The sequence below is a fragment of the Salmo salar genome, unplaced genomic scaffold (genome assembly GCF_965601325.2).
Source record: "Salmo salar unplaced genomic scaffold, fSalSal1 ptg001490l, whole genome shotgun sequence".
NCBI classification, from domain to species: Eukaryota; Metazoa; Chordata; class Actinopteri; order Salmoniformes; family Salmonidae; genus Salmo; species Salmo salar.
The window spans coordinates 9,154-33,267 of record NW_027675735.1 but is presented as its reverse complement, the minus strand read 5'-3'; the positions used below and the strand labels follow the sequence as shown (position 1 = coordinate 33,267).

The following is a 24,114-nucleotide window of genomic DNA, read 5'->3' as shown; positions in this document are numbered from 1 at the left end:
CACCTCTCGTCACGGGAGACTACATGGACTGTACCGAATCTAATGACGATGGAGGAGGGGGAGGAGGGAGAGAGAGGTGGGGAGGAGAGGGACCTGGAGGAAGGAGAGAGAGGTGGGGAGGAGAGAGACCTGGAGGAAGGAGAGAGAGGTGGGGAGGAGAGAGACCTGGAGGAAGGAGAGAGAGGTGGGGAGGAGAGAGACCTGGAGGAGGGAGAGAGAGGTGGGGAGGGAGAGAGACCTGGAGGAAGGAGAGAGAGGTGGGGAGGAGAGAGACCTGGAGGAAGGAGAGAGAGGTGGGGAGGGAGAGAGACCTGGAGGAAGGAGAGAGGTGGGGAGGAGAGAGACCTGGAGGAAGAGAGAGAGGTGGGGAGGAGAGAGACCTGGAGGAAGGAGAGAGAGGTGGGGAGGAGAGAGACCTGGAGGAAGGAGAGAGAGGTGGGGAGGAGAGAGATGAGGGGTCTGTATCTAATTCTGGCCCCCCTCCTCGCTGGGAGGAGTTTTTCACCACGGAGATACTGACGGACAGCCAGACCAGCCAACCAAACTCCTGCTCTCACACAAGCCCCTCCCACTCTCCACTGACAGGCTCCCAGACCCCAGAGCTGTTTGTTGATGACTTCGTCACACTCCCCCTCGCCGTCAATTCCTCTCTCGGCTGGGCGAGGCCCGAGTCAGGCTGACAGCATGCTCATCCAATCAGAAGACCGGTGTCAGGGAGATGCATTGACCGAATCTGGAGGCTTGGGGGGAGGAGTGTGGCAGCCACACTAACCAATCAGAGCCAACGGAGTCTCAGATGTCTTCGGACTTTGACATCCCGTCTACGCCGGATTCACACCGACCCGGACCAGACGAGCTCAGCGATCTGTACAGGAGACTGGCCGCTGGAGAGGAAGTGGTCACCAGGACAGGAAGTCAGTCCCTCTGACCAACTCTTTGTATAGAGAGGAAGAGGAAGCGATTCATAGACAGTCAATGACCAAAGCCAGCTGCTAATGCAGTGGTGCCTATGAGAGAGCAGTCACCTGCAGCAGTCTGGAACATTGTGGCCATGATATACAGTAGCTTAGTCATTTCCCAACCTTAGCACCCAATGATCGTTCCATCCAGGTGACTACTTTAAAATGGTGGAAGCCCTCAATATCCAGGTTAAATGTGGGAGAGGGGTCCAGGATATATGGGAGAGGAGTCCAGGTTATAGAGGAGTCCAGGTTATATGGGAGAGGGGTCCAGGTTATAGAGGGGTCCAGGATATATGGGAGAGGAGTCCAGGTTATAGAGGGGTCCAGGATATATGGGAGAGGAGTCCAGGTTATAGAGGAGTCCAGGATATAGAGGGGTCCAGGTTATATGGGAGAGGAGTCCAGGTTATAGAGGGGTCCAGGTTATATGGGAGAGGAGTCCAGGATATATGGGAGAGGAGTCCAGGTTATATGGGAGAGGAGTCCAGGTTATATGGGAGAGGAGTCCAGGATATATGGGAGAGGAGTCCAGGTTATAGAGGAGTCCAGGATATAGAGGGGTCCAGGCTATGTGGGAGAGGAGTCCAGGTTATAGAGGGGTCCAGGTTATATGGGAGAGGAGTCCAGGATATATGGGAGAGGAGTCCAGGATATATGGGAGAGGAGTCCAGGATCTATGGGAGAGGAGTCCAGGATATATGGGGAGAGGAGGTCCAGGATATATGGGAGAGGGTCCAGGTCCTATGGGAGAGGAGTCCAGGTTATATGGGAGAGGAGTCCAGGTTATAGAGGGGTCCAGGTTATATGGGAGAGGAGTCTCCAGGATATATGGGAGAGGAGTCCAGGATATCTGGGAGAGGAGTCCAGGATATATGGGAGAGGGGTCCAGGTTATAGAGGGGTCCAGGTTATAGAGGGGTCCAGGTTATAGAGGAGTCCAGGTTATAGAGGGGTCCAGGTTATAGAGGAGTCCAGGTTATAGAGGGGTCCAGGTTGTGTGTGAAAGGGGTCCAGGTTATGTGTGAAAGGGGTCCAGGTTATAGAGGAGTCCAGGTTATAGAGGGGTCCAGGTTATAGAGGGGTCCAGGTTATAGAGGAGTCCAGGATATATGGGAGAGGAGTCCAGGTGTATATGGGAGAGGAGTCCAGGTGCTATGGGAGAGGGGTCCAGGTTATAGAGAGGTCCAGGAGTATATGGGAGAGGAGTCCAGGTTATAGAGGGGTCCAGGATATATGGGAGAGGAGTCCAGGTTATAGAGGGGTCCAGGTTAAATGGGAGAGGAGTCCAGGATATATGGGAGAGGAGTCCAGGATATATGGGAGAGGAGTCCAGGTTATAGAGGGGTCCAGGTTATATGGGTCCAGGTTATGAGGGGTCCAGGTTATAGAGGGGTCCAGGTTATATGGGTCCAGGTTATAGAGGGGTCCAGGTTATATGGGTCCATCTCTGTTATAGAGTCAATGGATGATTGTGTGTTCTTGACAATGTCTTCCTCACCTGAAAATAGTTGTCTGTTTTTGTCCAACTTCAAGTCAATTGATTAATGCAGATATACGATTTCATGTGGCGCCTAGGAATTATCTACACAGACCTTCCCCATGATACCTTACCCACGCCCTACTGTTATAGAGACACCTTACCCACGCCCTACTGTTATAGAGACACCTTACCCACGCCCTACTGTTATAGAGACACCTTACCCACGCCCTACTGTTATAGAGACACCTTACCCACGCCCTACTGTTATAGAGACACCTTACCCACACCCTACTGTTATAGAGACACCTTACCCACGCCCTACTGTTATAGAGACACCTTACCCACGCCCTACTGTTATAGAGACACCTTACCCACGCCCTACTGTTATAGAGATACCTTACCCACGCCCTACTGTTATAGAGACACCTTACCCACGCCCTACTGTTATAGAGACACCTTACCCACGCCCTACTGTTATAGAGACACCTTACCCACGCCCTACTGTTATAGAGACACCTTACCCACGCCCTACTGTTATAGACACCTTACCCACGCCCTACTGTTATAGAGACACCTTACCCACACCCTACTGTTATAGAGACACCTTACCCACGCCCTACTGTTATAGAGATACCTTACCCACGCCCTACTGTTATAGACACCTTACCCACACCCTACTGTTAGACACCTTACCCACGCCCTACTGTTATGAGACACCTTACCCACGCCCTACTGTTATAGAGACACCTTACCCACGCCCTACTGTTATAGACACCTTACCCACGCCCTACTGTTATAGAGACACCTTACCCACACCCTACTGTTATAGAGACACCTTACCCACGCCCTACTGTTATAGAGATACCTTACCCACGCCCTACTGTTATAGACACCTTACCCACACCCTACTGTTAGACACCTTACCCACACCCTACTGTTATAGAGACACCTTACCCACGCCCTACTGTTATAGAGACACCTTACCCACGCCCTACTGTTATAGAGACACCTTACCCACGCCCTACTGTTATAGAGACACCTTACCCACGCCCTACTGTTATAGAGACACCTTACCCACGCCCTACTGTTATAGAGACACCTTACCCACGCCCTACTGTTATAGAGACACCTTACCCACGCCCTACTGTTATAGAGACACCTTACCCACGCCCTACTGTTATAGAGACACCTTACCCACGCCCTACTGTTATAGACACCTTACCCACGCCCTACTGTTATAGAGACACCTTACCCACGCCCTACTGTTATAGAGACACCTTACCCACGCCCTACTGTTATAGACACCTTACCCACGCCCTACTGTTATAGAGACACCTTACCCACACCCTACTGTTATAGAGACACCTTACCCACGCCCTACTGTTATAGAGACCTTACCCACGCCCTACTGTTATAGAGACACCTTACCCACGCCCTACTGTTATAGAGACACCTACCCACACCCTACTGTTATAGAGACACCTTACCCACGCCCTACTGTTATAGAGACCTTACCCACGCCCTACTGTTATAGAGACACCTTACCCACGCCCTACTGTTATAGAGATACCTTACCCACGCCCTACTGTTATGAGACACCTTACCCACGCCCTACTGTTATAGAGACACCTTACCCACGCCCTACTGTTATAGAGACACCTTACCCACGCCCTACTGTTATAGAGACACCTTACCCACGCCCTACTGTTAGACACCTTACCCACGCCCTACTGTTATAGAGACACCTTACCCACGCCCTACTGTTATAGACACCTACCCACGCCCTACTGTTATAGACACCTTACCCACACCCTACTGTTATAGAGACACCTTACCCACGCCCTACTGTTATAGAGACACCTTACCCACGCCCTACTGTTATAGAGACACCTACCCACGCCCTACTGTTATAGAGACACCTTACCCACGCCCTACTGTTATAGACACCTTACCCACGCCCTACTGTTATAGAGACACCTTACCCACGCCCTACTGTTATAGACACCTTACCCACGCCCTACTGTTATAGAGACACCTTACCCACGCCCTACTGTTATAGACACCTTACCCACGCCCTACTGTTATAGAGACACCTTACCCACGCCCTACTGTTATAGACACCTTACCCACGCCCTACTGTTATAGAGACACCTTACCACGCCCTACTGTTATAGAGACACCTTACCCACGCCCTACTGTTATAGACACCTTACCCACGCCCTACTGTTATGGACACCTTACCCACGCCCTACTGTTATAGACACCTTACCCACGCCCTACTGTTATAGACACCTTACCCACGCCCTACTGTTATAGACACCTTACCCACGCCCTACTGTTATAGACACCTTACCCACGCCCTACTGTTATAGAGACACCTTACCCACGCCCTACTGTTATAGACACCTTACCCACGCCCTACTGTTATAGAGACCTTACCCACGCCCTACTGTTATGAGACCTTACCCACGCCCTACTGTTATAGAGACACCTTACCACACCCTACTGTTATAGAGATACCTTACCCACGCCCTACTGTTATAGACACCTTACCCACGCCCTACTGTTATAGAGACACCTTCCACGCCCTACTGTTATAGAGACACCTTACCCACGCCCTACTGTTATAGAGACACCTTACCCACGCCCTACTGTTATAGAGACACCTTACCCACGCCCTACTGTTATGACACCTTACCCACGCCCTACTGTTATGAACACCTTACCCACGCCCTACTGTTATAGAGACACCTTACCCACGCCCTACTGTTATAGAGACACCTTACCCACGCCCTACTGTTATAGAGACACCTTACCCACGCCCTACTGTTATAGAGATACCTTACCCACGCCCTACTGTTATAGACACCTTACCTCACGCCCTACTGTTATAGACACCTTACCCACGCCCTACTGTTATAGAGACACCTTACCCACGCCCTACTGTTATAGACACCTTACCCACGCCCTACTGTTATAGAGACACCTTACCCACGCCCTACTGTTATAGAGAGACCTTACCCACGCCCTACTGTTATAGACACCTTACCCACGCCCTACTGTTATAGAGACACCTTACCCACGCCCTACTGTTATAGACACCTTACCCACGCCCTACTGTTATAGAGATGCCCTATATACACATGTACCCTACCAGCGCCTGCTGCACACCTGGCCTATCAGGGCCAAGAGAACCCACAGCGAGCGCCCCTGTGAATGTTCAGCAGGGAACACAGACCTGCAGTCTCTTCCTGCCAGGCTGAGAGACCACGGAGAGAATAAAGGAAGTCTGTTGCAGCTGTTCGTAACTGAAGAGAATAAAGGAACTAAGTTAAACCAGAATGTCTTTATTTAAACTTTAAAAAGGAACTTTAATGACATTAACTTGGTGGTGAAATCAGGAGGCTGCTGATATGCTGATGGCTTCAGTCTTCCCACTGTTCTGCTCCACACAGCTCACATGGAGAGACCCGTCCCTGAAACACACACAGGTTACACACGGTCCGAATACACGGTCCACACACACACAGTCCAGTCCACACAGCTCACATGGAGAGACCCGTCCCTGAAACACACACAGGTTACACACGGTCCGAATACACGGTCCACACACACACGGTCCAGTCCACACAGCTCACATGGAGAGACCCGTCCCTGAAACACACACAGGTTACACACGGTCCGAATACACGGTCCGGTCCACACACACACGGTCCAGTCCACACAGCTCACATGGAGAGACCCGTCCCTGAAACACACACACGGCCCGGTCCACACACACGGTCCGGTCCCCACACACACACACGGTCCGGTCCAGTCCACCACCACGGCCCACAGCTGAAACAGAGTGCTGCTGGGAGTTACCTCTTCATGGTTACCACGGCATCAATGTCATGGTTGTCCTCTTTGGTCTCCAGGTCTCTCAGAACAATCTGCAGACAAGAGACATGTTGGTTCTCTGGTGGAGGGGGGGAGGAGGGGGGAGAGGAGGGGGGGGAGGAGGGGAGGAGGGGGGGAGGGGAGGGGGGGAGGGGAGGGAGGGGAGGGGGAGGTCTCTCAGAACAATCTGCAGACAAGAGACATGTTGGTTCTCTGGTGGAGGGGGGGAGGAGGGGGGGGAGGAGGGGAGGGGAGGGAGGGGAGGGGGAGGTCTCTCAGAACAATCTGCAGACAAGAGACATGTTGGTTCTCTGGTGGAGGGGGGGAGGAGGGGGGGGAGGAGGGGAGGGGAGGGAGGGGAGGGGGAGGTCTCTCAGAACAATCTGCAGACAAGAGACATGTTGGTTCTCTGGTGGAGGGGGGGAGGAGGGGGGAGAGGAGGGGAGGAGGGAGGGAGGGGAGAGGAGGGGAGGGGGAGGTCTCTCAGAACAATCTGCAGATAAGAGACATGTTGGTTCTCTGGTGGAGGGGGGGAGGAGGGGGGGAGAGGAGGGGGGAGGGGGAGGGAGGGGAGGGGGAGGTCTCTCAGAACAATCTGCAGATAAGAGACATGTTGGTGTGTGTGTGTGTACCTTGGCCAGTCTCTCTGCTGCTCTGTGTGTGTGTGTGTGTGTGTGTGTGTGTGTGTGTGTACCTTGGCCAGTCTCTCTGGCTGCTCTGTGTGTGTGTGTGTGTGTGTGTGTGTGTGTGTGTGTGTGTGTGTGTGTGTGTGTGTGTGTGTGTGTGTGTGTGTGTGTACCTTGGCCAGTCTCTCTGGCTGCTCTGTGGTTTTCTGGTAAAGCTCCAGACAGAGAGATGCCAAGCGGCCAGGACCAGACAGGATGTGATGTCGCCGAGCAGGAAGGGGCGTGCCCGAGGGGAGGAGCACAGAGAACACCTCAGCCCCTGTTTCATCCACCTCCTGTCAATCACACAGATTAGCCAATCAGAAGCTGCTCTATTAGTCGTGTGTGTGTGTGTGTGTGTGTGTGTGTGTGTGTGTACCTTGAGCAGAATGTCTGAGACACAGGCTTCCACGGTAACAGACTCTGGGGAGGAGCCAATCTCCCGGCCGACTAGAAGGCCCGCCTCCATCGCTGCGCCGACCGCAATGACCTCATCAGGAGGGGCGGAGCTTAGCAGCTCCACGTCAGCGAACAGATCTCTGATCATCTGCTGCAGCCGAGGAATCCTGGCAGACCCCCCACAGAGAACTACCTGGAACACACACACACCTTTAACCCCCCACAGAGAACTACCTGGAACACACACACACCGTTAACCCCCCACAGAGAACCACCTGGAACACACACACACCGTTAACCCCCCACAGAGAACCACCTGGAACACACACACACCGTTAACCCCCACAGAGAACCACCTGGAACACACACACACCGTTAACCCCCCACAGAGAACCACCTGGAACACACACACACCGTTAACCCCCCACAGAGAACCACCTGGAACACACACACACCGTTAACCCCCCACAGAGAACCACCTGGAACACACACACACCGTTAACCCCCCACAGAGAACCACCTGGAACACACACACACCGTTAACCCCCCACAGAGAACCACCTGGAACACACACACACACCGTTAACCCCCCACAGAGAACCACCTGGAACACACACACACCGTTAACCCCCCACAGAGAACCACCTGGAACACACACACACCGTTAACCCCCACAGAGAACTACCTGGAACACACACACACACACCGTTAACCCCCCACAGAGAACCACCTGGAACACACACACACCGTTAACCCCCCACAGAGAACCACCTGGAACACACACACACACCGTTAACCCCCCACAGAGAACCACCTGGAACACACACACACCTTTAACCCCCCACAGAGAACCACCTGGAACACACACACACCGTTAACCCCCCACAGAGAACCACCTGGAACACACACACACACCGTTAACCCCCCACAGAGAACTACCTGGAACACACACACACACACCGTTAACCCCCCACAGAGAACCACCTGGAACACACACACACACCGTTAACCCCCACAGAGAACTACCTGGAACACACACACACACACACCGTTAACCCCCACAGAGAACCACCTGGAACACACACACACCGTTAACCCCCACAGAGAACCACCTGGAACACACACACACCGTTAACCCCCCACAGAGAACCACCTGGAACACACACACACACACACCGTTAACCCCCACAGAGAACTACCTGGAACACACACACACACACACACACCGTTAACCCCCCACAGAGAACCACCTGGAACACACACACGTAATGACGTCTCAGTGTTGGAGCGCGCCCCTGGCTATCTATCTGTAATGACGTCTCAGTGTTGGAGCGCGCCCCTGGCTATCTATCTGTAATGACGTCTCAGTGTTGGAGCGCGCCCCTGGCTATCTATCTGTAATGACGTCTCAGTGTTGGAGCGCGCCCCTGGCTATCTATCTGTAATGACGTCTCAGTGTTGGAGCGCGCCCCTGGCTATCTATCTGTAATGACGTCTCAGTGTTGGAGCGCGCCCCTGGCTATCTATCTGTAATGACGTCTCAGTGTTGGAGCGCGCCCCTGGCTATCTATCTGTAATGACGTCTCAGTGTTGGAGCGCGCCCCTGGCTATCTATCTGTAATGACGTCTCAGTGTTGGAGCGCGCCCCTGGCTATCTATCTGTAATGACGTCTCAGTGTTGGAGCGCGCCCCTGGCTATCTATCTGTAATGACGTCTCAGTGTTGGAGCGCGCCCCTGGCTATCTATCTGTAATGACGTCTCAGTGTTGGAGCGCGCCCCTGGCTATCTATCTGTAATGACGTCTCAGTGTTGGAGCGCGCCCCTGGCTATCTATCTGTAATGACGTCTCAGTGTTGGAGCGCGCCCCTGGCTATCTATCTGTAATGACGTCTCAGTGTTGGAGCGCGCCCCTGGCTATCTATCTGTAATGACGTCTCAGTGTTGGAGCGCGCCCCTGGCTATCTATCTGTAATGACGTCTCAGTGTTGGAGCGCGCCCCTGGCTATCTATCTGTAATGACGTCTCAGTGTTGGAGCGCGCCCCTGGCTATCTATCTGTAATGACGTCTCAGTGTTGGAGCGCGCCCCTGGCTATCTATCTGTAATGACGTCTCAGTGTTGGAGCGCGCCCCTGGCTATCTATCTGTAATGACGTCTCAGTGTTGGAGCGCGCCCCTGGCTATCTATCTGTAATGACGTCTCAGTGTTGGAGCGCGCCCCTGGCTATCTATCTGTAATGACGTCTCAGTGTTGGAGCGCGCCCCTGGCTATCTATCTGTAATGACGTCTCAGTGTTGGAGCGCGCCCCTGGCTATCTATCTGTAATGACGTCTCAGTGTTGGAGCGCGCCCCTGGCTATCTATCTGTAATGACGTCTCAGTGTTGGAGCGCGCCCCTGGCTATCTATCTGTAATGACGTCTCAGTGTTGGAGCGCGCCCCTGGCTATCTATCTGTAATGACGTCTCAGTGTTGGAGCGCGCCCCTGGCTATCTATCTGTAATGACGTCTCAGTGTTGGAGCGCGCCCCTGGCTATCTATCTGTAATGACGTCTCAGTGTTGGAGCGCGCCCCTGGCTATCTATCTGTAATGACGTCTCAGTGTTGGAGCGCGCCCCTGGCTATCTATCTGTAATGACGTCTCAGTGTTGGAGCGCGCCCCTGGCTATCTATCTGTAATGACGTCTCAGTGTTGGAGCGCGCCCCTGGCTATCTATCTGTAATGACGTCTCAGTGTTGGAGCGCGCCCCTGGCTATCTATCTGTAATGACGTCTCAGTGTTGGAGCGCGCCCCTGGCTATCTATCTGTAATGACGTCTCAGTGTTGGAGCGCGCCCCTGGCTATCTATCTGTAATGACGTCTCAGTGTTGGAGCGCGCCCCTGGCTATCTATCTGTAATGACGTCTCAGTGTTGGAGCGCGCCCCTGGCTATCTATCTGTAATGACGTCTCAGTGTTGGAGCGCGCCCCTGGCTATCTATCTGTAATGACGTCTCAGTGTTGGAGCGCGCCCCTGGCTATCTATCTGTAATGACGTCTCAGTGTTGGAGCGCGCCCCTGGCTATCTATCTGTAATGACGTCTCAGTGTTGGAGCGCGCCCCTGGCTATCTATCTGTAATGACGTCTCAGTGTTGGAGCGCGCCCCTGGCTATCTATCTGTAATGACGTCTCAGTGTTGGAGCGCGCCCCTGGCTATCTATCTGTAATGACGTCTCAGTGTTGGAGCGCGCCCCTGGCTATCTATCTGTAATGACGTCTCAGTGTTGGAGCGCGCCCCTGGCTATCTATCTGTAATGACGTCTCAGTGTTGGAGCGCGCCCCTGGCTATCTATCTGTAATGACGTCTCAGTGTTGGAGCGCGCCCCTGGCTATCTATCTGTAATGACGTCTCAGTGTTGGAGCGCGCCCCTGGCTATCTATCTGTAATGACGTCTCAGTGTTGGAGCGCGCCCCTGGCTATCTATCTGTAATGACGTCTCAGTGTTGGAGCGCGCCCCTGGCTATCTATCTGTAATGACGTCTCAGTGTTGGAGCGCGCCCTGGCTATCTATCTGTAATGACGTCTCAGTGTTGGAGCGCGCCCCTGGCTATCTATCTGTAATGACGTCTCAGTGTTGGAGCGCGCCCCTGGCTATCTATCTGTAATGACGTCTCAGTGTTGGAGCGCGCCCCTGGCTATCTATCTGTAATGACGTCTCAGTGTTGGAGCGCGCCCCTGGCTATCTATCTGTAATGACGTCTCAGTGTTGGAGCGCGCCCCTGGCTATCTATCTGTAATGACGTCTCAGTGTTGGAGCGCGCCCCTGGCTATCTATCTGTAATGACGTCTCAGTGTTGGAGCGCGCCCCTGGCTATCTATCTGTAATGACGTCTCAGTGTTGGAGCGCGCCCCTGGCTATCTATCTGTAATGACGTCTCAGTGTTGGAGCGCGCCCCTGGCTATCTATCTGTAATGACGTCTCAGTGTTGGAGCGCGCCCCTGGCTATCTATCTGTAATGACGTCTCAGTGTTGGAGCGCGCCCCTGGCTATCTATCTGTAATGACGTCTCAGTGTTGGAGCGCGCCCCTGGCTATCTATCTGTAATGACGTCTCAGTGTTGGAGCGCGCCCCTGGCTATCTATCTGTAATGACGTCTCAGTGTTGGAGCGCGCCCCTGGCTATCTATCTGTAATGACGTCTCAGTGTTGGAGCGCGCCCCTGGCTATCTATCTGTAATGACGTCTCAGTGTTGGAGCGCGCCCCTGGCTATCTATCTGTAATGACGTCTCAGTGTTGGAGCGCGCCCCTGGCTATCTATCTGTAATGACGTCTCAGTGTTGGAGCGCGCCCCTGGCTATCTATCTGTAATGACGTCTCAGTGTTGGAGCGCGCCCCTGGCTATCTATCTGTAATGACGTCTCAGTGTTGGAGCGCGCCCCTGGCTATCTATCTGTAATGACGTCTCAGTGTTGGAGCGCGCCCCTGGCTATCTATCTGTAATGACGTCTCAGTGTTGGAGCGCGCCCCTGGCTATCTATCTGTAATGACGTCTCAGTGTTGGAGCGCGCCCCTGGCTATCTATCTGTAATGACGTCTCAGTGTTGGAGCGCGCCCCTGGCTATCTATCTGTAATGACGTCTCAGTGTTGGAGCGCGCCCCTGGCTATCTATCTGTAATGACGTCTCAGTGTTGGAGCGCGCCCCTGGCTATCTATCTGTAATGACGTCTCAGTGTTGGAGCGCGCCCCTGGCTATCTATCTGTAATGACGTCTCAGTGTTGGAGCGCGCCCCTGGCTATCTATCTGTAATGACGTCTCAGTGTTGGAGCGCGCCCCTGGCTATCTATCTGTAATGACGTCTCAGTGTTGGAGCGCGCCCCTGGCTATCTATCTGTAATGACGTCTCAGTGTTGGAGCGCGCCCCTGGCTATCTATCTGTAATGACGTCTCAGTGTTGGAGCGCGCCCCTGGCTATCTATCTGTAATGACGTCTCAGTGTTGGAGCGCGCCCCTGGCTATCTATCTGTAATGACGTCTCAGTGTTGGAGCGCGCCCCTGGCTATCTATCTGTAATGACGTCTCAGTGTTGGAGCGCGCCCCTGGCTATCTATCTGTAATGACGTCTCAGTGTTGGAGCGCGCCCCTGGCTATCTATCTGTAATGACGTCTCAGTGTTGGAGCGCGCCCCTGGCTATCTATCTGTAATGACGTCTCAGTGTTGGAGCGCGCCCCTGGCTATCTATCTGTAATGACGTCTCAGTGTTGGAGCGCGCCCCTGGCTATCTATCTGTAATGACGTCTCAGTGTTGGAGCGCGCCCCTGGCTATCTATCTGTAATGACGTCTCAGTGTTGGAGCGCGCCCCTGGCTATCTATCTGTAATGACGTCTCAGTGTTGGAGCGCGCCCCTGGCTATCTATCTGTAATGACGTCTCAGTGTTGGAGCGCGCCCCTGGCTATCTATCTGTAATGACGTCTCAGTGTTGGAGCGCGCCCCTGGCTATCTATCTGTAATGACGTCTCAGTGTTGGAGCGCGCCCCTGGCTATCTATCTGTAATGACGTCTCAGTGTTGGAGCGCGCCCCCTGGCTATCTATCTGTAATGACGTCTCAGTGTTGGGAGCGCGCCCCTGGCTATCTATCTGTAATGACGTCTCAGTGTTGGAGCGCGCCCCTGGCTATCTATCTGTAATGACGTCTCAGTGTTGGAGCGCGCCCCTGGCTATCTATCTGTAATGACGTCTCAGTGTTGGAGCGCGCCCCTGGCTATCTATCTGTAATGACGTCTCAGTGTTGGAGCGCGCCCCTGGCTATCTATCTGTAATGACGTCTCAGTGTTGGAGCGCGCCCCTGGCTATCTATCTGTAATGACGTCTCAGTGTTGGAGCGCGCCCCTGGCTATCTATCTGTAATGACGTCTCAGTGTTGGAGCGCGCCCCTGGCTATCTATCTGTAATGACGTCTCAGTGTTGGAGCGCGCCCCTGGCTATCTATCTGTAATGACGTCTCAGTGTTGGAGCGCGCCCCTGGCTATCTATCTGTAATGACGTCTCAGTGTTGGAGCGCGCCCCTGGCTATCTATCTGTAATGACGTCTCAGTGTTGGAGCGCGCCCCTGGCTATCTATCTGTAATGACGTCTCAGTGTTGGAGCGCGCCCCTGGCTATCTATCTGTAATGACGTCTCAGTGTTGGAGCGCGCCCCTGGCTATCTATCTGTAATGACGTCTCAGTGTTGGAGCGCGCCCCTGGCTATCTATCTGTAATGACGTCTCAGTGTTGGAGCGCGCCCCTGGCTATCTATCTGTAATGACGTCTCAGTGTTGGAGCGCGCCCCTGGCTATCTATCTGTAATGACGTCTCAGTGTTGGGAGCGCGCCCCTGGCTATCTATCTGTAATGACGTCTCAGTGTTGGAGCGCGGCCCCTGGCTATCTATCTGTAATGACGTCTCAGTGTTGGAGCGCGCCCCTGGCTATCTATCTGTAATGACGTCTCAGTGTTGGAGCGCGCCCCTGGCTATCTATCTGTAATGACGTCTCAGTGTTGGAGCGCGCCCCTGGCTATCTATCTGTAATGACGTCTCAGTGTTGGAGCGCGCCCCTGGCTATCTATCTGTAATGACGTCTCAGTGTTGGAGCGCGCCCCTGGCTATCTATCTGTAATGACGTCTCAGTGTTGGAGCGCGCCCCTGGCTATCTATCTGTAATGACGTCTCAGTGTTGGAGCGCGCCCCTGGCTATCTATCTGTAATGACGTCTCAGTGTTGGAGCGCGCCCCTGGCTATCTATCTGTAATGACGTCTCAGTGTTGGAGCGCGCCCCTGGCTATCTATCTGTAATGACGTCTCAGTGTTGGAGCGCGCCCCTGGCTATCTATCTGTAATGACGTCTCAGTGTTGGAGCGCGCCCCTGGCTATCTATCTGTAATGACGTCTCAGTGTTGGAGCGCGCCCCTGGCTATCTATCTGTAATGACGTCTCAGTGTTGGAGCGCGCCCCTGGCTATCTATCTGTAATGACGTCTCAGTGTTGGAGCGCGCCCCTGGCTATCTATCTGTAATGACGTCTCAGTGTTGGAGCGCGCCCCTGGCTATCTATCTGTAATGACGTCTCAGTGTTGGAGCGCGCCCCTGGCTATCTATCTGTAATGACGTCTCAGTGTTGGAGCGCGCCCCTGGCTATCTATCTGTAATGACGTCTCAGTGTTGGAGCGCGCCCCTGGCTATCTATCTGTAATGACGTCTCAGTGTTGGAGCGCGCCCCTGGCTATCTATCTGTAATGACGTCTCAGTGTTGGAGCGCGCCCCTGGCTATCTATCTGTAATGACGTCTCAGTGTTGGAGCGCGCCCCTGGCTATCTATCTGTAATGACGTCTCAGTGTTGGAGCGCGCCCCTGGCTATCTATCTGTAATGACGTCTCAGTGTTGGAGCGCGCCCCTGGCTATCTATCTGTAATGACGTCTCAGTGTTGGAGCGCGCCCCTGGCTATCTATCTGTAATGACGTCTCAGTGTTGGAGCGCGCCCCTGGCTATCTATCTGTAATGACGTCTCAGTGTTGGAGCGCGCCCCTGGCTATCTATCTGTAATGACGTCTCAGTGTTGGAGCGCGCCCCTGGCTATCTATCTGTAATGACGTCTCAGTGTTGGAGCGCGCCCCTGGCTATCTATCTGTAATGACGTCTCAGTGTTGGAGCGCGCCCCTGGCTATCTATCTGTAATGACGTCTCAGTGTTGGAGCGCGCCCCTGGCTATCTATCTGTAATGACGTCTCAGTGTTGGAGCGCGCCCCTGGCTATCTATCTGTAATGACGTCTCAGTGTTGGAGCGCGCCCCTGGCTATCTATCTGTAATGACGTCTCAGTGTTGGAGCGCGCCCCTGGCTATCTATCTGTAATGACGTCTCAGTGTTGGAGCGCGCCCCTGGCTATCTATCTGTAATGACGTCTCAGTGTTGGAGCGCGCCCCTGGCTATCTATCTGTAATGACGTCTCAGTGTTGGAGCGCGCCCCTGGCTATCTATCTGTAATGACGTCTCAGTGTTGGAGCGCGCCCCTGGCTATCTATCTGTAATGACGTCTCAGTGTTGGAGCGCGCCCCTGGCTATCTATCTGTAATGACGTCTCAGTGTTGGAGCGCGCCCCTGGCTATCTATCTGTAATGACGTCTCAGTGTTGGAGCGCGCCCCTGGCTATCTATCTGTAATGACGTCTCAGTGTTGGAGCGCGCCCCTGGCTATCTATCTGTAATGACGTCTCAGTGTTGGAGCGCGCCCCTGGCTATCTATCTGTAATGACGTCTCAGTGTTGGAGCGCGCCCCTGGCTATCTATCTGTAATGACGTCTCAGTGTTGGAGCGCGCCCCTGGCTATCTATCTGTAATGACGTCTCAGTGTTGGAGCGCGCCCCTGGCTATCTATCTGTAATGACGTCTCAGTGTTGGAGCGCGCCCCTGGCTATCTATCTGTAATGACGTCTCAGTGTTGGAGCGCGCCCCTGGCTATCTATCTGTAATGACGTCTCAGTGTTGGAGCGCGCCCCTGGCTATCTATCTGTAATGACGTCTCAGTGTTGGAGCGCGCCCCTGGCTATCTATCTGTAATGACGTCTCAGTGTTGGAGCGCGCCCCTGGCTATCTATCTGTAATGACGTCTCAGTGTTGGAGCGCGCCCCTGGCTATCTATCTGTAATGACGTCTCAGTGTTGGAGCGCGCCCCTGGCTATCTATCTGTAATGACGTCTCAGTGTTGGAGCGCGCCCCTGGCTATCTATCTGTAATGACGTCTCAGTGTTGGAGCGCGCCCCTGGCTATCTATCTGTAATGACGTCTCAGTGTTGGAGCGCGCCCCTGGCTATCTATCTGTAATGACGTCTCAGTGTTGGAGCGCGCCCCTGGCTATCTATCTGTAATGACGTCTCAGTGTTGGAGCGCGCCCCTGGCTATCTATCTGTAATGACGTCTCAGTGTTGGAGCGCGCCCCTGGCTATCTATCTGTAATGACGTCTCAGTGTTGGAGCGCGCCCCTGGCTATCTATCTGTAATGACGTCTCAGTGTTGGAGCGCGCCCCTGGCTATCTATCTGTAATGACGTCTCAGTGTTGGAGCGCGCCCCTGGCTATCTATCTGTAATGACGTCTCAGTGTTGGAGCGCGCCCCTGGCTATCTATCTGTAATGACGTCTCAGTGTTGGAGCGCGCCCCTGGCTATCTATCTGTAATGACGTCTCAGTGTTGGAGCGCGCCCCTGGCTATCTATCTGTAATGACGTCTCAGTGTTGGAGCGCGCCCCTGGCTATCTATCTGTAATGACGTCTCAGTGTTGGAGCGCGCCCCTGGCTATCTATCTGTAATGACGTCTCAGTGTTGGAGCGCGCCCCTGGCTATCTATCTGTAATGACGTCTCAGTGTTGGAGCGCGCCCCTGGCTATCTATCTGTAATGACGTCTCAGTGTTGGAGCGCGCCCCTGGCTATCTATCTGTAATGACGTCTCAGTGTTGGAGCGCGCCCCTGGCTATCTATCTGTAATGACGTCTCAGTGTTGGAGCGCGCCCCTGGCTATCTATCTGTAATGACGTCTCAGTGTTGGAGCGCGCCCCTGGCTATCTATCTGTAATGACGTCTCAGTGTTGGAGCGCGCCCCTGGCTATCTATCTGTAATGACGTCTCAGTGTTGGAGCGCGCCCCTGGCTATCTATCTGTAATGACGTCTCAGTGTTGGAGCGCGCCCCTGGCTATCTATCTGTAATGACGTCTCAGTGTTGGAGCGCGCCCCTGGCTATCTATCTGTAATGACGTCTCAGTGTTGGAGCGCGCCCCTGGCTATCTATCTGTAATGACGTCTCAGTGTTGGAGCGCGCCCCTGGCTATCTATCTGTAATGACGTCTCAGTGTTGGAGCGCGCCCCTGGCTATCTATCTGTAATGACGTCTCAGTGTTGGAGCGCGCCCCTGGCTATCTATCTGTAATGACGTCTCAGTGTTGGAGCGCGCCCCTGGCTATCTATCTGTAATGACGTCTCAGTGTTGGAGCGCGCCCCTGGCTATCTATCTGTAATGACGTCTCAGTGTTGGAGCGCGCCCCTGGCTATCTATCTGTAATGACGTCTCAGTGTTGGAGCGCGCCCCTGGCTATCTATCTGTAATGACGTCTCAGTGTTGGAGCGCGCCCCTGGCTATCTATCTGTAATGACGTCTCAGTGTTGGAGCGCGCCCCTGGCTATCTATCTGTAATGACGTCTCAGTGTTGGAGCGCGCCCCTGGCTATCTATCTGTAATGATGTCTCAGTGTTGGAGCGCGCCCCTGGCTATCTATCTGTAATGATGTCTCAGTGTTGGAGCGCGCCCCTGGCTATCTATCTGTAATGATGTCTCAGTGTTGGAGCGCGCCCCTGGCTATCTATCTGTAATGATGTCTCAGTGTTGGAGCGTGCCCCTGGCTATCTATCTGTAATGATGTCTCAGTGTTGGAGCGCGCCCCTGGCTATCTATCTGTAAAGACCTCAGTGTTGGAGCGTGCCCCCAGTGAGATATACCTGCTGGAGCGCGTGCTACGGGTGGGTGTTGCTATGGTGACCAGTGAGATATACCTGCTGGAGCGCGTGCTGCTATGGTGACCAGTGAGCTGAGAAAGTATTTTCTAGGTAAAGCCCCACCTTATATGTTTACTTATAGATGACCTGGCGCCAGTGGAGGACAACAAGGTCAAGGTATTGGAGTGGCCATCACAAAGCCCTGACATAAATCCTGGATGAAAATAATCATGGCCTCCAAACCCTCAAGCTGCATACTGGACCCTATTCCAACTAAACTACTGAAAGAGCTGCTTCCTGTGCTTGGCCCTCCTATGTTGAACATAATAAACGGCTCTCTATCCACCGGATGTGTACCAAGCTCACTAAAAGTGGCAGTAATAAAGCCTCTCTTGAAAAAGCCAAACCTTGACCCAGAAAATATAAAAATCAAATTGGCCGATATCGAATCTTCCATTCCTCTCAAAAACAAATTTAAAAAGCTGTTGCGCAGCAACTCACTGCCTTCCTGAAGACCAACAATGTATACGAAACGCTTCAGTCTGGTTTTAGACCCCATCATAGCACTGAGACTGCACTCGTGAAGGTACATGACCTTTAATGGCGTCAGACCGAGGCTCTGCATCTGTCCTCGTGCTCCTAGACCTTAGTGCTGCTTTTGATACCATCGATCACCACATTCTTTTGGAGAGATTGGAAACCCAAATTGGTCTACATGGACAAGTTCTGGCCTGGTTTAGATCTTATCTGTCGGAAAGATATCAGTTTGTCTCTGTGGATGGTTTGTCCTCTGACAAATCAACTGTACATTTCGGTGTTCCTCAAGGTTCCGTTTTAGGACCACTATTGTTTTCACTATATATTTTACCTCTTGGGGATGTTATTCGAAAACATAATGTTAAATTTCACTGCTATGCGGACGACACACAGCTGTACATTTCGATGAAACATGGTGAAGCCCCAAAATTGCCCTCCCTGGAAGCCTGTGTTTCAGACACAAGGAAGTGGATGGCTGCAAACTTTCTACTTTTAAACTCGGACAACACAGAGATGCTTGTTCTAGGTCTCAAGAAACAAAGAGATCTTCTGTTGAATCTGACAATCTGGATGGTTGTACAGTCGTCTCAAATAAAACTGTGAAGGACCTCGGCGTTACTCTGGACCCTGATCTCTCTTTTGAAGAACATATCAAGACTGTTTCAAGGACAGCTTTTTTCCATCTACGTAACATTGCAAAAATCTGAAACTTTCTGTTAAAAAATGATGCAGAAAAATTCATCCATGCTTTTGTCACTTCTAGGTTAGACTACTGCAATGCTCTACTTTCCGGCTACCCGGATAAAGCATTAAATAAACTTCAGTTAGTGCTAAACACGGCTGCTAGAATCTTGACTAGAACCAAAGAATTTGATCATATTACTCCAGTGTTAGCCTCCCTACACTGGCTTCCTGTTAAGGCAAGGGCTGATTTCAAGGTTTTACTGCTAACCTACAAAGCATTACATGGGCTTGCTCCTACCCATCTTTCCGATTTGGTCCTGCTGTACATACCTACACGTACGCTACGGTCACAAGACGCAGGCCTCCTAATTGTCCCTAGAATTTCTAAGCAAACAGCTGGAGGCAGGGCTTTCTCCTATAGAGCTAAATTTTTAACCTTTAAGTCTTTATTGAAGACTTATCTCTTCAGTAGGTCCTATGATTAAGTGTAGTCTGGCCCAGGAGTGTGAAGGTGAACGGAAAGGCACTCGAGCAACGAACCGCCCTTGCTGTCTCTGCCTGGCCGGTTCCCCTCTCTCCACTGGGATTCTCTGCCTCTAACCCTTTTACAGGGGCTGAGTCACTGGCTTACTGGTGTTCTTCCATGCCGTCCATGGGAGGGGTGCGTCACTTGAGTGGGTTGAGTCTGACGTGGTCTTCCTGTCTGGGTTGGCGCCCCCCCTTGGGTTGTGCGGTGGCGGAGATCTTTGTGGGCTATACTCAGCCTTGTCTCAGGATGGTAAGTTGGTAGTTGAAGATATCCCTCTAGTGGTGTGGAGGCTGTGCTTCGGCAAAGTGGGTGGGGTTATATCCTGCCTGTTTGGCCCTGTCCGGGGGTATCGTCGGACAGGGCCAGTGTCTCCCGACCCCTCCTGTCTCAGCCTCCAGTATTTATGCTGCAGTAGTTTGTGTGTCGGGGGGCTAGGGTCAGTCTGTTACATCTGGAGTATTTCTCCTGTCTTATCTGGTGTCTTGTGTGAATTTAAGTACGCTCTCTCTAATTCTCTCTTTCTCTCTCTCTCGGAGGACCTGAGCCCTAGGACCATGCCTCAGGACTACCTGACATGACTCCTTCCTGTCCCCAGTCCACCTGGCCGTGCTGCTGCTCCAGTTTCAACTGTTCTGCCTGCAGCTATGGAACCCTGACCTGTTCACCGGACGTGCTACCTGTCCCAGACCTGCTGTTTTCAACTCTCTAGAGACAGCAGGAGCGGTAGAGATACTCTCAATGATCGGCTATGAAAAGCCAACTGACATTTACTCCTGAGGTGCTGACCTGTTGCACCCTCTACAACCACTGTGATTATTATTATTTGACCATGCTGGTCATCTATGAACATTTGAACATCTTGGCCATGTTCTGTTATAATCTCCACCCGGCACAGCCAGAAGAGGACTGGCCACCCCTCAGAGCCTGGTTCCTCTCTAGGTTTCTTCCTAGGTTCTGGCCTTTCTAGGGAGTTTTTCCTAGCCACCGTGCTTCTACACCTGCATTGCTTGCTGTTTGGGGTTTTAGGCTGGGTTTCTGTTCAGCACTTTGAGATATCAGCTGATGTAAGAAGGGCTATATAAATACATTTGATTGATTGATTGATTTCTGGGTTCCTGTAAGGATCCTGGCAACGCTGTTCTGCACAAGCTGCAGCCTGTGGATGCTTTAGGTAGGGTTAGGGTAGGTAGGGTAGGGTTAGGGGTAGGTAGGGGTAGGGGTTAGGTAGGGGTAGGGTTAGCTGCAGCCTGTGGATGCTTTAGGTAGGGTTAGGGTAGGTAGGGTAGGGTTAGGGGTAGGTAGGGGTAGGGGTTAGGTAGGGTAGGTAGGGGTAGGGTTAGCTGCAGCCTGAGGATGCTTTAGGTAGGGTTAGGGTAGGTAGGGTAGGGTTAGGGGTAGGTAGGGGTAGGGGTTAGGTAGGGTAGGTAGGGGTAGGGTTAGGGGTAGGTAGGGTAGGGTTAGGGTAGGTAGGGTAGGGTTAGGGGTAGGTAGGGGTAGGGTAGGTAGGGGTAGGGGTTAGGTAGGGGTAGGGTAGGTAGGGGTAGGGTAGGTAGGGGTAGGGTTAGCTGCAGCCTGAGGATGCTTTAGGTAGGGTTAGGGGTAGGGTAGGTAGGGGTAGGGTAGGTAGGGGTAGGGGTTAGGTAGGGTAGGTAGGGGTTAGGTAGGGGTATGGTTAGCTGCAGCCTGAGGATGCTTTTTGAGGGGAGACCACCAAGGAGAGCATTGCAGTTGTCATGACGTTGGCCTGTGGGTAAGGTTTATGACCCCCCCCCCATAAATACCTTTCTCCCTTCCCCTCTCTGACCCAACTGAAGGACTTGAATAGCCTTTGTTAAGCATAGAGAGTCTGGGAGCATCAAACAAATGGGGAAAGGAACCATATTTTGGTAATAAAACCAGTTGAAAATATGCTTTGGAACGTAATGAGTATGTATGTCAGTTCGGTTGTCATCTGAGACATTATGACTGATGACAGGACGACATAAACTGTACCTGGGAAAGTCTACACCCTCTAGTTATCAGAGTCACATGGAATTGTTATGCAATTGAAATGTTTGATATTGAAATAGTTTGTTAGGAGATTAAATGTAATTTTAGCTTCCAAATGAGAGAATTGGGTTTTCATAAGGAAAGTGCCCTGCTTGACCAGTGGCCCACCCCTGTGAAGAGACAGGGGTTATAAACGATGAAACACACCCTCCTCCCCTCGCCACTATATAAGACAATGACCAATGTTCTTCAGGAGTTCCACTACGTGAGGTCTGCAGCCTCTGCGTTACAAGGACACACACGTCAAGTACAGAACTGAGCCAACCTCGGCGTGAGCTTTGGTTGCGAATGGTATGAACTTTGAGCTTATTCACTACAGAAGTGATACTTCCTAGCCGTTGAGTTAGCAGCGGCCGCTGTAGACGTGGGCTAGGAAAGGACGGACGACGGATCCAGTCTAACAGACAGACGAAGATACTACCACGTATCCAATGTACCACCAGAGACATTCTTCCGAGGGCAGGGAGATCTGTTGGCCAACCCGGCCAGCATCTACGACCAACCTACCGAAGCGCAGCTCAGAGTAAATATTTATTGCATTTTCCTTTTCTAAATGGGCGGTAATTTAGAATGCATAAGATAATGTATTTACGACGGCAGAGCTGCTGTTTCTTTATTCCCAAGTCTTCCCGCTCTTTCATTTCAAGCCCAACCCCCTTTCCTTTGTGTAACAAGCAGCCATGTCGGCTCCGTCCACCAGGGACGTTTTCTGTATGACATCATTTGCATTCTGTGTATATGTAATTCTGTGTGATTAGTTAGGCATTTAGTAAATAAATAATTAAACCCAATTTTGTATTGCTGATTCAACTTGTTAGCCAGGGTTCGTGAAGATAGCCAAGAATTTACAACTTTCATTATGAGACTGAAAATAAAATGAGGATTAATATTGACGGCTATCGATGTAAAATATTAAAGTCTTTAAGAGTTTATTCGGAAGATAACGGCTCTATAAAAAAACACTCTTCCGTGGTGCCCCGACTTTCTATTTAATTACATTTACATGATTAGCGAATCAGGTGATATTAATTACAGAGAAAGGATTTTATAGAATAGCATGTTATATCACTTAATCACGACACAGTAATCTAGTGGGATGGTGACGCGGGAGGTGACCAGCCTCTCAGGTTGAGAGAAAACAGGACTGAGTCGGGTGATGTTTCTCAGGTGAAATAATGCATTTTTTTTGGCAGACATTTTATGTTGGTCGGAGAAAGCCAAACTAGCTAGCTATCAAGTTGACACTTCATCCCCCCCCCCAAAATAAATCCAGAGCACCGTTGCCATGGCAACTCCCAACCCCATGTTAGGTAGGCTGAGGGTTACCTTGTTGATGTCGCTAGTAGAGAGCCCAGTCGTCTCCAGCAGGCTTCTGATTGGTTGGACACTCTTGTTGAACAGGGAAGAACACAGCAGCTCAAAACGGGCCCTGAGAAAAGAAACACAGCGTGACTTTCCTGTGGCGGTGTACGAAGAGGGGGATGGTGAGGGGAACAGCGGTCTAAGGCCCTGCATCGCAGCACTACAGGCGTCACTACAGACCCGGGTTCCATTCAGGGCTGTATCACAACCGGCCGTGATCGGAAGTCCCATTGGGCGGCGCATAATTGGCCCAGAGTCGTTCGGGGGGGAGGCAGTCATTGTAAATAATAATTTGTTCTTAACCGACTTGCCTATTTAAATAAATAAATAAATACACATTGTGGTGGGTAAGAGAGCAGAGGTTTGTGGGTAGTGTAGTCACCTGGAGATGTTGCAGTCGAAGTCCATGCCGTCGTGTAGAGAGTCAACAAAGCAGTTAGCAGAACCCAGCGAGGAGAGGGAATGTTTGGCCACGTCTGCTCCGTTCATCAGCTTCAACATGGCCCTCGCGTTACCGCTAACATCCTGTTTACACCACCTGCAGACAGACAGACACCGATGGGATGTAGGGGAATACCCGCTCCCATGGTAACAGGCCGAGTGGAGGGGGGGGGGGGGGAATACCCTCTCCCATGGCTAACAGGCCGAGTGGAGGGGGGAATACCCTCTCCCATGGCTAACAGGCCGAGTGGGGGGGGGGGGGGGAATACCCTCTCCCATGGCTAACAGGCTGAGTGGAGGGGGGGGGGGGAATACCCTCTCCCATGGCTAACAGGCTGAGTGGAGGGGGGGGGGGGGGGAATACCCTCTCCCATGGCTAACAGGCTGAGTGGAGGGGGGGGGGGGAATACCCTCTCCCATGGCTAACAGGCCGAGTGGAGGGGGGGGGGGGGGGGGAATACCCTCTCCCATGGCTAACAGGCCGAGTGGAGGGGGGGGGGGGGGGGGAATACCCTCTCCCATGGCTAACAGGCCGAGTGGAGGGGGGGGGGGGGGGGAATACCCTCTCCCATGGCTAACAGGCCGAGTGGAGGGGGGGGGGGGAATACCCTCTCCCATGGCTAAC

General features: G+C 52.5%; 2 protein-coding genes across 4 annotated transcripts; one reads left to right on the top strand and one right to left on the bottom strand.

Annotated features, from left to right (window-relative positions):
• The first annotated feature begins 1,801 nt into the window (after positions 1–1,801).
• Positions 1,802–3,745, top strand: LOC145877408 (uncharacterized). 3 transcript variants are annotated; one of them, XM_082972768.1, is made up of 3 exons: positions 1,802–2,087; positions 2,190–2,294; positions 2,392–3,745. In XM_082972768.1, exon 3 carries the CDS (start codon positions 2,561–2,563, stop codon positions 3,680–3,682), a length of 1,122 nt encoding a protein of 373 aa, XP_082828894.1. In that variant the 5' UTR covers positions 1,802–2,087; positions 2,190–2,294; positions 2,392–2,560; the 3' UTR covers positions 3,683–3,745. The 3 variants fall into 3 exon arrangements, with proteins under 3 accessions (XP_082828894.1, XP_082828893.1, XP_082828895.1); XM_082972767.1 differs by having other exon boundaries at positions 2,190–2,326; positions 2,375–3,745; XM_082972769.1 differs by lacking the exon at positions 2,190–2,294 and having other exon boundaries at positions 1,802–1,975; positions 2,375–3,745.
• A 2,027-nt stretch (positions 3,746–5,772) lies between these two features.
• LOC100380711 (heat shock 70 kDa protein 14) lies at positions 5,773–23,603 on the bottom strand. The gene is made up of 6 exons (XM_082972770.1): positions 23,431–23,603; positions 23,013–23,115; positions 7,365–7,577; positions 7,120–7,281; positions 6,306–6,373; positions 5,773–5,917 (listed from the first exon to the last, which is right to left on the bottom strand). The coding sequence occupies exons 1-6, from the start codon at positions 23,547–23,549 to the stop codon at positions 5,839–5,841; spliced, it is 744 nt and encodes a 247-aa protein (XP_082828896.1). The 5' UTR covers positions 23,550–23,603; the 3' UTR covers positions 5,773–5,838.
• Positions 23,604–24,114: the final 511 nt, after the last annotated feature.